At 35.7% G+C, this 13197-nt stretch overlaps 1 protein-coding gene across 1 annotated transcript; it reads right to left on the reverse strand.

Annotated features, from left to right (window-relative positions):
• Positions 1-4116: 4116 nt before the first annotated feature.
• LOC149422122 (uncharacterized) lies at positions 4117-4764 on the reverse strand. Its single transcript, XM_089633535.1, has one exon. The coding sequence runs from the start codon at positions 4762-4764 to the stop codon at positions 4117-4119; it is 648 nt and encodes a 215-aa protein (XP_089489661.1).
• Positions 4765-13197: the final 8433 nt, after the last annotated feature.

The raw sequence follows: 13197 nt of genomic DNA on the forward strand, positions 1-13197 counted from the left end.
ATCGTGATTAATTTTTAGGTTATAATTCAGTTTTGCGCTTACTCTTTCTAATGTAGATATGGAGATTGTCGCGAAGTTTGCAGTTATTGTTTGTCTATCTAGAGGTGGTGTTGCGCGCGATAGTACTCTTAGGGCCAGTATTTAGTAAATAGTAATATTATTTGAATTTGCGAAGTGTGGTAGGAATTTTTGGCCAAAATATAAAATAATTATATGAAAGTACTAAACATTTGTTGTTTATCTGTAATTTAGCATAATTAGTAAAGTATTGTGATTTTCAGAGTTTAGTTTAGGTGTAGCCTTCAAGTACCGAATACCGAGAGCTATTAAGGTTAGCCCCGTCGTTATCTATTAATTTATTTATTTATTTATTTATTTGGAAAAGTTGACAGCAAATCTGTAATTATATAATGATACAATAATAATATTATTAATTATGCCAATTATGAACTTTCCACTGATGAATAGTTAATGGTGTTACAATGGTGTACAATGGCATAGAGATGTTCTCTTAAATTAATTTCTTGTTTAGTTAGGAAATATTAAAAATATTAAAATAAAGGAGGGTGGGGGGGAGGAGGGGGAAATATAGGATAAGGATTAAGAGGCAAAGGACGGGAATATATAGGAATTGAACTAGTTTGAGTTTTGTTGATTATTGAGTTTTTGTTTTATGTCGCGTAAAGTCGAGTTAAATATGTCAATATGGTTATAATTTAAGTTAAAAAAGTGTGTGGATCTGTAGATAAATGAGTTTTGTTTGGAATTTGTCTTACAATGAGGGAGATTAAAAGTAAGCGACTGTCTGCTGTTGCGATTGGGAACATGGAATAATAGGCGTTGAAGAAGATCAGGACTATCGATTAAATTGTGTGTAATTTTGAATAACATTACCAAATCTGCTACATTTCTTCGGAAAGTTAACGTCTGTATATTGAAGAACTTTGCAGAGTCTTCATTACTGATATGAGATCGAAAAGAGCGGAAATTAAGGTACCTTAAAAATCTATTTTGAACACTTTCAATTCTATTTTTATGTATTGCATAGCCTGGGTTCCACACTTGTGATGCGTATTCAAGGATACTACGAGCGTATGAGAAATACAGTGTTTTGAAAGTAGCAATGTCTTTGAATTGTTTACAGGAACGGATTATGAAACCCAGCATAGAAGATGCGTTAGTGACTACGTGGTCAATATGTTTATTGAAATTCAGTTTACTATCAAGTATAACCCCAAGGTCCTTAATTTCTGATTTGGTAGATAAAGGTTGATGATTAATTGAGTATTCGTGTATAAATATGTTTTTGTTTCTAGTAAAGCGTACGATGAAGCATTTGGATATATTTAATTCCAGACAATGGGCATTAACATACGCGTTTAAACGTTGTAAATCCTTTTGCAGCTTGTGACAGTCTTCGATTGATTTTATAGGTGAGAAGATTTTCATGTCATCTGCATATAGGATGGTCTGCGAGTGTAAAAAGCAGTGACCAATATCATTGATATAGATATTAAATAGTAACGGTCCTAACAGGCTGCCTTGAGGAACTCCCGATGTTACAGCAACAGAGTCGGATTTAAATCCAGCAACCACTACTATTTGACTACGGTTGGAGATATAAGAAGAGAGCCAACGATAAAGATTGCCGTGAATACCAATCTTTAAAAGCTTGTTCAACAAGGTTGAATGATCGACCTTGTCAAACGCCTTACTATAGTCGGTATAGACAGTGTCCACTTGTATTCTGTTATCCAAATTATCCTGCAGGTACTCTGTGAAGGTTAAAAGATTTGTGGTTGTAGATTTACCACTAATGAAACCGTGTTGGGTCGTATTCAGGCTGGGCTTAAGAGCAGAATATAGTTGGTCATAGACTATTTTTTCAAAAATTTTGTTAAATATACAAAGTTTGGAGATTGGCCTGTAGTTTTTAACGTCTGTTTTTTTGCCATTTTTGAAAATAGGAGACACATAAGCAGATTTCCATATAACAGGGACAGTGCAATCGGTTAGGGAACGATTGAAAATTAAAGAAAGGGGTAAGGCTAGATTGTGTGCACATTGTTTGATAAAGATTGAAGGTATTTCGTCAGGACCGGCACCTTTGCGAATATCAATTTCCTTAAGGTATTTTAAGACGATTTCTCGTGTCACCTCAATATTGCTTATATTGGATGTATGGTTCCCGACGTCAGTTGGATCAAGGGTAAGTGGATCGGAGGGTTTACTGAAAACTGAACTGAAATATTTTGAAAATAAATTTGCAATTTCCGTTCCATTATTGGCTTTCAGCTCTCCAAAATACATACATTTTGGGACACCTTGGGATGCGTTAGAAGATTTGACGTGGCTCCAGAAGTTTTTAGGGTTTGAGGAAATATTGTTTTCAATATTACTCAAGAAACGGGCTTTGCTTTTCCGACATAAGTCTTTGTGCCGTTTACGAAGCAGGGAAAATGCGTCATAGTCAGCCTGGTTCTTGTGTTTTTTATATTTGCTAAAGTATTTTGATTTTTCCTTAGTTACCTTAATAAGGGCAGCACTGTACCAAGGAGGATATTTCGAGTTCCACGAAAGTTTATGAGGAATATGAAGATTTATGAGGTATTTCAAAAACGTATAGAAACCGTCAAGCGCTGGTTCTATTTGAGAGGTAGAAAAAATGGAAGCCCAGTCAGCTTGTTCAAGGGCGAAATTAATTGAATCGTAGTCTCCACGATTATATAGAAAAACTTTTCTTTTCGCATTTGTCAATGAAGGAGTTTCCTGAAATGGCACACTAATGGATAGAGCTTTATGATGTTCATCTTCGGGAACTAGCGGGTCGTCATTAGATTCGACGGAGATTAGTAGATTTGACAGAATCAGATCTAGGATATGGCCGCTTGAGTTTAGTTCACCGTTATATTGAGAGAGGTTCAGAAAATGCATACAGTCTACGAAGTAATTACTAACGTGAGTAGAGTAATTACTAGCGGCATAGTGAGCAGATGGCGTAGTTTGGATCCATGAAATTTCAGGAAGATTAAAGTCACCTAAGATAATAAAAGAATCATTGGGGTTATTTGATACTACGTCTGATAACATGTTCATGAAATTTTCGATTAAATATTGATGTTGAGTCCCTCCGGGGATGTACACGCAACATATATGGACCAAACTGTGAGGTGTAGTATTGGTGCGAATGGTGACCCAAATGTCTTCAGCACAAGAAGTCCATTCTGGTCTGGCGACGCTGATCAGCTCCTGTTTAATAGCTATCACTACCCCACCGCCAAGACGCTGACCGGTGGAAGCGTAATCGCGGTCTCTACGATATACATAGTATCGAGGATCGAAAAGTTCTTCGTCTCTGATACCTTTGGTGAGCCATGATTCTGTGAGGGCAATTAAATCGTAATCGTTTGAAAAGGTATTTTGAAGGATCGTCGTAGTCTTGGTACGAAGACCTCTACAGTTCTGGTGATATATTGCTAAAGACATGGGGAGTATTCGAATAAATATTAGTGAGTAGGCGGTAAGTTATACATATAAATGATAACTTCAATAAGTGAGTTCGGTTATAGTGGTCATGCAGTTTTACAAAGTAAGTACATCTAACACAATAATTTCTTGGTATGGGTGCATAAAGTAGTTTAAAATAATAATGGTATAAAAATCTTGTAATACGCATCTCTGGCTCGGCTAGTGATAATATTATTCTGATGTTGATATAATTAGATGGAGGTAGATATCCATATTTGAGGTAAGAGCGGTTAATAATACTATTCAGTTTATATTTGAGTGAAATATTTGTTGACAAATGAGTATACGGTAATTTGCTTACCACGGCGGAGAATATAATTAGTGTGTGTGAGACCGCGATTGTCCGTCGAGTAGGTCTGATTGTCGGGAGTGCAGGGGGTCGCCAACATGTGGTAAAATGTATTCCAGGTTGGTTCTTGAGAAGTGTTGACTGATTTAGAAAAGAATTAGAAAGTTTGTGGGAGAGGGTGAAATGGTAGAGGGAGGGTGAGTGTAATAGGAGTGGATAAAAGGAGGGGGGAAATGTATGGGGAGACACATGAGTATATGAAAAATCCATTTTACGACGCGAAGAGAATGCAGATCGACTCAGGCTATTTTCTTTAGGTCCTCTTCCTTGAAAATTGGTATGGGAGGCGAAGTGGGATTTTTTCTCACAAATATCCTGGTGTTTTTTATCCACGTGAACTGGAATCCCTTCTCCTTGGCAATACCCTTGGCCCGAAAAAGGAGGTTTTTGTTAGAACTAGTCAGATGGTCGTTGACATAGATTTTTCTATCGTCACCAGGGTAATTCAGGTCCTTCGTGCTTATTCCTTTCCTTCGTCGAATTTCGGTGATGAATTCATTTTTACGCGAGCGGGTGGTAAATTTAACAATTATTGGTTTGATTAATTTGGAATGAAGTGGGTCTTTCGCCGAGACTCTGGTGGCGAACTCAATTTCGTTAGTTTTAAAGTTGTGTAAGCCAAGTTTGTTTGCCATCTCTGATAGAATGTTTGGAATGTTTTCATTGTTATCTTGAGGTATTCCTTTTATTTCGACATTCTGTAGTCTCATCCATTGCTCCCTTTTGTTGGAATCTTCTTGTATTTGTTTGATGGTCGATTTAAGGGAGGAAACTTCTTGTTCCAAAAAGTCTACTTTGCTCATTGACTGTTCGAAAGCTTGGAATCTATTGGAAAAGTCATCCAATTTTGAGTTGTTGAAGTCCACAGATTTTTTCAGTTCTGACATGTCTTCCTTGACTTGCTTATTAAGTGTTTTGAGAGAGGCAAGTTCAGAAGATATTTTTTTTATTTCTACCATTACATCTTCTATTGGGTTGGTTGACGTAGCGGATGATTGGAGTGAAGTTTTGCATGCAGTGCAGCGCCAGCTTCTTCTTTTCTCGTTATTAGCCTTTCTGAATGTAGTTTCAGATGTTCCTCCGCATTCGTAATGAAACTGCTTACTGCAGGAGTAACACGTGATGCCGTCGGTAATAGTTAGTTGGCACTTAGAACAGTTCATGTTGAAAAGGTTGGGCACCTCTGGATTGTCGGGCACCGGCGATGAAGTGGATATATAGCTGAGTATGTATGTCTGTCAGAGCACGCACGGCACTGCACTGCCTCTAGTAGGTAGTATTAAATATGGCTACGCGGAACTGCACCTTACTGGACTTTATAATATTGGTTTCACAGCAAATTAACATCAACACTGTAGAGATTATATAAGAGTCAATTTTATGTGAGTTCACTGAAAAATTTTGCGAGGTTCAATGATACAATTTGATGTTTTAACTGTAGGAAAGCAATTATTTTAAGAGAGCGAAAAATGACGTGTGTGTGACACTGTAATCTGTTATAATGTAATTATTAAATTAATTAAGATGATCATCTCTTTAACGACTACTAATTTCGGTTGTGTCCGTAACTCTGGTTCAATGAACTCTAGAATTTGCTTTGAATTTAAGTATCATTTACAAAATTGTAAATGTTGGTTTGGATAATTCAGACAAGCGATAAAGTACCTACTTATAACAAAATAATTTGAACAGAAAAATATTTTATCCAGATTTGTCGAGAATTCAGACTCTCCCCATTTTTGAGACACGTAGCGAAACTTAGTTCCACTTCTTTACCCCCAATTGGTCCAATTCAGTCTCCAACGCTCCCATAGCGCCGAACGACCGGAAACTAGCGAATCCGAAATAGAACCCGTGCATATAGTGATCCAGTCCCCGGTGATAATAGTGGAACGCGTTTCGAAGTGATACGCAACGGATCCACCATAACTATCCCGTGATTTTTACTAAAAGCCACCATTTTGGGAGACAATTGAGGAAAGGTCGATTTCAGTTTCCAGATGACTTATCACTCTTATCAGATGAGATATTATAGGTTACGATTGTCATTTTTAGACATAAGAGAGAATTCGAACCCATAAATTATAAATTACTATATCTGGTATAATTCGTCTCATGACTCGGGAGAAAGAAGAAAGAAATACTAATTTTAATTACTGTATGTGTAACATTAATTTATTTTGACCTCTTCATTTGATCTCAAAATATCTATCAAACATTTTTACAGGTCTTTTCTTTCTTCCCCACCCGCCCTTTTTTCCACCTCAACACAATTTAGGATGCCATAGTTCCACTGGCTCCGGGCAGCGGAACTCTTGTATGTTATAAAGTTATAGTGTAAAACGTACCGTAATATGGGGCCACTTTTGAATCGGGGGGCGACTTTGGTCATCGCGGATGCAATAATTCTCGCCATCACTCAAATACTCAAATTAGTTGATTTCTAGTTTTTAGTTATGTTAAAAAATATTGGTGTGTATACATATATATTATATATATATATAAATATATATACAGGGTGTATTAGCACGCCAGCTATTCCTTAGCACATTTGGAGTAAAAAATGTTATGGGCACTTTGCTGTCCGGTAGCATTTTTTTTTTCAATTAAAAACAAAAAAAATAAAAATTTCCACACTACATCACTGTCATTGGCATTGCTTTTTGTGTTCAACAGCTGTTATAAGCAGTATGTCGAAAAGCGTCTTCGCTCTTTCGCACACACTAAATAATAATAGTTAAAAATGAGACGAATCGTGCCGTGCCATTTCGTTGTGATTGTAAAAGCGCGCCAATATATATAGGTACACACGTGCATTATTCAACGGAATTCGAATAAAATATTGCCAGATGGGTTTTCAAACTTTGACAAAGGATAAAACAGTGGTGACATGTGGTGAAAATATGAATAATAAAAAAAACGTTACCGGACAGCAAAGTGCACATAAGATTTTTTACTCCAAATATGCTAAGGAATAGCTGGTTAAAGTTTGTCGGGTACGTGCCGATACACCCTGTATATATTACTACATTAATATTCGAACTCGCACTTTTTTTACAATATTTTTGGAATTGGCGTATAATTGTAGTAAGCTTACAAATGAATGGTGGCTGAGTTTTCATCGCGTTTGGGTCCCAACCAGGCGTAGTGTGTTTAATTTCTCGGCTAGCTCAAAGTCCTCCAACACAACACAAGCAACATTTTACGCGTACTGCGGTGGTAGTAAAAGATTTTCAAATATACACGAATGTTTTCATAAAAATGTTTGAATGTTGAAAACTGATCAAAGTCACCTTATTTTACGGTACTCAAAAGTAAAGTCGGAAAACAAACAATCATCAGTCATACAGGAATTACGAGTACCTAACTTATGTATATATTTAAGAAAACTAAATAATAATAGCAACCATCATTACAAAATAGCCGCACAATTGTGGTAATATTAGTAAACGCACAATTCAACACACCTTTCAAAAGTGATATAAAGTCATGAAAAGTGATGAAACAAAAACCAGGTTAAATAGGTTAAGATATGATTTGAGATTTTCACGTCCAAAATTATTACAGTGATTTATTTTTGGGGTATTATGCCGTGTTACGCTTCCTCCTTAAGCCAACGTTCGTGGAACTGGTAATATTATATTCCTGAATCCATCTACGTCTGATGAATTTTAATTTTCCTAAAGAAGAAACAAAACAACAACAAAAAACACCATGCATTTTAATCTATTGGGAGAGGCAAAACATGCTTTCCTTACCGAAATGGTAGGTATCCGATTATAATTTTTGGTCACGATTTCTTCACATCACATCACAGGAGTAAATGAACTATTGTAAATAGCAACCAAATATATATACACAAGTTTAATTCTGGAAACTACTTTGGACCAACCAAACAGGCCCGGGACCGAGACTGAATGAGCTAGGGCGAGGATGCCAGGACCTCCGCGGCCCTATTTCAATGTCCAATTATTACCAATGGATTTGATTGGTCTTGATTAGGTGGTCCAGAGACAGTGGTCACACGTCACACTGGCCACTGTCGCAATCACTGAACAGATAAAACCCAGAAACGTGCTTATAGCTGTTACTACTATCTACGCATTTACTGCGGCTTCAACATTATATCTCTATATGTATATGTTACATAATCCCTGAGAGCCCACGAGGATAACATTTTCTCTCAGGGCCTACGTCATCTTTAGGGCTGCTGTGTTGGGGGGTCTTTTTGTGGAAACATAGAGGCCGGGCTCTTTTCCACACACCTCATCTCTTTTCCCTCCTCAAATGTGTGACACTGTACGTATAGTCTAGACCTGGAGTTTAGGTGGGAAATGTTTTTTTTTCGAAAAGTTAAATAGATAAATGTCGAATTGTAGCGTGATAATGGCACTTGTCTGATCAATCTGTCAAGAGGAAGTTAAATAAAGCAAGGAGTGTGTAGCGGTCTATCATATTTGCCTACCCGTGCTGGGAAACGGCGTAATGGATAGTGTTTAGTTATTAAAAATACAGGGTTTTCCAATAAGAGGTGTTATTTTGATATTCAATCGTAAAAGATCAATGGTTTCGTTGCTTGTGTGGCACGTAGCGCCGTCTCGTTGAAAGTAAACGTTGTCCAGATCAATACAATCCAATTCCGGCCATAAAAAATCATTAATCATCTCTCGATAGCGCAATCCATTCACCGTAACTGTTGCTCCAGTCTCATTTTCGAAGTAAGGTCCAATGACTCCGCCGGACCATAAACCGCACCAAACAGTCACACGTTAAGGATAGAGAGGCTTTTCAACAATAACTCTTGGGTTTTCCGAGCCCCAGATGCGACAATTTTGCTTGTTGACGAAGCCACCGAGGTGAAAATGGGCTTCATCACTCAAGATGATTTGCATTTGATTCACTCAAGTGAATTTTAATAATTTCAATGCGTTGTTGAAGCGTGTATCGTTCCATTTTTATTAATGGCGTAGTTTCTACTTGTCAAATGTCAAAAAATGACAGCTTCAAAAGTAACATCTACCGAAATAGCGAGCTATTCAAAATAACACCTCTCATTGGAAAACCCTGTATATAAAAAACATTAAAACAGTATGATTTTCAATTTAAAGTAGGTGCCTACTGTGAACTGTATAAAAGGATTGTTTAGCATAATATTGGGGTTTTAGTCAGCTCCAAAACATAATCAGTTATGCAGCCACTTATGTTCAGCAAACAGAACAAGATTGATCAGCAAATAATGTCAGCCCATTTCATAAGTATTTATTTAGACGCCATTGGGCTTTTACTATACATAAGCACATAACAAGTAGTAATAACAATAACATAATAACCCTATGACAATATATACAAGCAAGTAGTACGTATATGCATACAATAATTTTTATGTGTACCTAGTACAAACCCGTTATACAAAACATAAGAATATGCCTACTTGAAAGATATAGAATACTCTAGGATTTTTTTTTCTTTTATTATACTCTCAGTAACAACCTGATGTAAGACCACCATTCAGAATTGATACGTTTAGCCGTATTTGGTGGCCAGATCTGATTAGCCAGATACTTCCCCACCTTCCTCTTCCCCATTTCTTTCCCCTCGCCACTACCTTTAGCCTCAGAACATACCCCGATTGGGAGCAGATGGGACCCATAAAAAACCCCAAGCTGAACTAACCTAATCACGCATTGAGTCTGATATTTTTCCCTGCCGACAATAACATAGGACTTTATCAAAATAATGACTTCATTTTTTTTTAAATATTTTATTATAATATAAATTATTGATATTTTAAATAATCTATTAGACTTTTCAATTTAAATTCACAGACTTGTCAAAACAGTCTGTTATTATTATTGTTATTACCTGTGTAAAATACGTGGTCTGTGTTTTACGCGTAATTTTTCGAAATTTATCTTGTAAACAGTGACCTTCCTCTTGTTTTACAGGTGTGCAAATTTTCATCAATCTCGGTGTAGAACTATAGATTTGCTTACAAAATAAACCTACACCGGAATGCTCTTTTTTATTTAAATAGATATATAGGTGGGATCTAGATTAGTCATTTCCAAAGTGGTCTATATCGACCCCCGGGGGTCGCTTTCGACCTGCAGGGTATCCATATCAATGAAAAAAAATGTAAATGGGGTTCGACGAGATTGGGCAAAATTCCTGCAAATATATTAATATGACTTTTTTTTCCAACTTAAAACAAGATCGGGTTGAGGGGTTGGTCGGTTTTTAGGTTGAGTGACCAGTGATATGTGGAAGAAATTTTATATTGCTTGGTTTAGAAAAATAAATAAAAAACATTAAAAAATTACCGGATTTCAAAATTTCGTTCATATTTTTTACTCCATATAATTTCGGAAATCACTGGTTAAAATAAGTCAAATTACGTCCCTTCCTAGCCTTCTGTATATGCATACGAGTATGTATGTATTTTTTTATTTTCCACTCTAAAGTAAACCATATAAAACCACTTAAAAACACATTTAAATGGTAAATTTGTAAAAAAATAAAACAGGAAAGCTGGGGGATCTACAGGGGTCTACGGAACAAAAATTTGTGGGGACCAGTGATCTAGATTATTTGCATATCAGCTATCCGATTTCATCTCATCGACTTTTAAATTCACACACAAACATAATTTATAATAGATCAATGTTATTATAACAATAGGTAATAGAATAGTATAGAGGGGTATTGGTGTGTTGGTATTGGGAGGTAAATGCAACATGTTGGTGGGTGCTTGGTAGGTACTTGGTAGGTTGTTGGGTGGGTATGAATCGGGTACTAGCCGGTGCCCGGTACAGAGCATACTGAGACAGGTAACCTATAACTACAGGTAAGTACTTACTACTACAAAGGAAAGAACTACTCGGTGGTTAGCAGTGCCTGTTCGTGCGTTTGGTATTTATAGAGTTGTATCTTTTTATGTTTAAATTGCTAAAGCACCCGGTGTTACCCGGGCTTTATCTAAGCAGTGGGAAAATGGGATGGAAGAGGTTTTTCAAAATATCATTTAGAGAGTGACCTTCCTCCCTCCCGCTACAGACACTCTCCTTTATATAAATATATGTAAAATTGTTGAAAAGAAATAATATAATTTTCATTTGTTTTGTGTGTATTTCTGTCTACCCTCTATTTCTAAATTTACACTGTACCTTCACAAAAGAAAGTAAACATTTTCCACCAAAATAACTTGAATTAAACTTCAATGTTGTTTTTCATTTCACATGAATGTTAACAATAGTTTTCCCACAACATTACTTAATTTTATAACTCGACAAAATTCTAAAAATAAGTATTGCTGATTTATTAATATATTGTTAAAAACGTGATGGCAGGTAATTTCCTAATAAATTAATAGCACATTCAGAATGTATCGGAACAAGTATTCATTCAGCTGCGCATATCCTGATAAATATAATGACAAAATGCGAAAATATTAGAATATTTATGAACACGTGTTACGACATCCGATTTCCGGCATCCTCATTACACATTCGTGTTTTACTGATAGTTTCTTAGGAAATCTGTCAATTCATTCGTTTCAAGGCCTGCAGTCCCGTTTTTAACAGGAATTCTAATTATTTGTCCAGATTTTTGATAAATTAGCAATATTTTATATCAGTAAGTTTTCTTCATCATGCATCAATGTTGTTTTTCATTTGACATTTCACATTTAGGTCTGCACCAAAATTTCTTCACAAGAAAGTTAATAAATAATTCATTTCATAAAAAAACAGTTTAGTTATAAACAAGTTCTGCAATGTTATTATTATTACTATGGCAGCTGTTTCGCCCTCTGAAGGCATTATCAAACTGTGGTGATAAAATAAATAAACCGTTTTTATAAATTGAATAATAAGATTATTGAGTATATAAAAGAAAAACAAAAAATATAATGGAGTTCTACAAATTAAACTTGAAAACAGTAAAAAAAAGTTTTGTTCTGTTATTAAATATGTTATTTTAATTTTAATTTTATTTATTAGCGTTATAAACAGTCTTTATACATACATATATGACAGTGATCAGAGTAGTTATGTCATTGACCAATAAAATAACGACAAAACAAACCATAACAGAAAAATACATAACAACATACCTAATACAAACAATTCTGATAAAGTACATCAATTATCAAAAATGTGTTAATCAATTGAAATATTTAAAAAAAAAAATCAATGAAAAATTAAGTTTTTTGGTTAAATAAGATGCAGTATCACTTTTTTACGGATGCTGTGAATTTAGCTAGGTTCGTGTTAAACACATCGATGTTTGGGCATAACCTATTAAATGTGCTACAGCTTCTTCTTATAAATACATTTTCGAGGTAATTTGTATTGCTTTTAGGAATATAAAACGTATCCAGAGATCGAGTAACTCTTTTTGGACATTTGAAATGAATATTTTGTAGTAAGTATGGGCTATCAATATGGTTATGAAGTATCTTATAGAGCATCAATAGGTCTCTGATATCACGGCGTTGTTCAAGAGATTTAAGGTTTATAGGGACATAGTATTCATCATTTCGCACGCGATAAGAGACATATTTGATAAACTTTTTCTGAACTCTTTCTAGATGTGCTTTATAAGTAGAACAATGAGGGTTCCACACTGTCGAAGCGTACTCCAGGTGGCTTCTGACGTAAGATATGTAAAGAATCTTAAAAGTTTGTGGATTTTTGAAAACTGAACTTACCCTAAGTATAAATCCCAACATTTTCAAAGCCTTCGACGTGATATGCTCGACGTGAGATTGAAACATAAGCTTACTGTCTAATAGAACTCCAAGATCTCTTATTACATTTACCCTGTTTAAAATATTGTTCTTAATTAAGTATGGATATAATATTGTGTTTTTCTTTCGAGAAAAAGAGATGACGCTACATTTATCTGCATTCAGAAGAAGACGATTTTCTAGACAATATACATTAACCAGAGAGTTCAGATCATTCTGGAGCTCCATACAATCCCTCTCAGACTTAATTATTTTGACAATCTTTTTGTCATCCGCATATAGATACAGCTGAGAGTTTTGGATAGTTTTGTTGACATCATTTATAAAAATATTGAATAAAAGGGGACCAAGATGAGAACCTTGGGGAACTCCTGAGGTTACGGGGACGAAACTAGAGCAGAACCCTTGTACCGTTACAGCTTGAGTACGATTGTCGAGATAAGAGGCTAACCAACGTAGCAGGTCACCGTGAATACCCATTGCTTCGACTTTATCAATTAAGATGCTGTGTGGGATTTTATCAAAGGCTTTGGAGTAGTCTGTGTAGACTACATCAACTTGATATCCGTTATCC

Source organism: Hesperophylax consimilis, chromosome 7 (assembly GCF_061612785.1).
Source record: "Hesperophylax consimilis isolate HC1 chromosome 7, BYU_Hcon_1.0, whole genome shotgun sequence".
In the NCBI taxonomy this organism is placed as follows: domain Eukaryota; kingdom Metazoa; phylum Arthropoda; class Insecta; order Trichoptera; family Limnephilidae; genus Hesperophylax; species Hesperophylax consimilis.

Bases quoted from the DNA above. Each gene is read 5' to 3' on its own strand.
- LOC149422122 (XM_089633535.1), bottom strand. From the start codon at position 4,764: ATGTCAGAACTGAAAAAATCTGTGGACTTCAACAACTCAAAATTGGAT.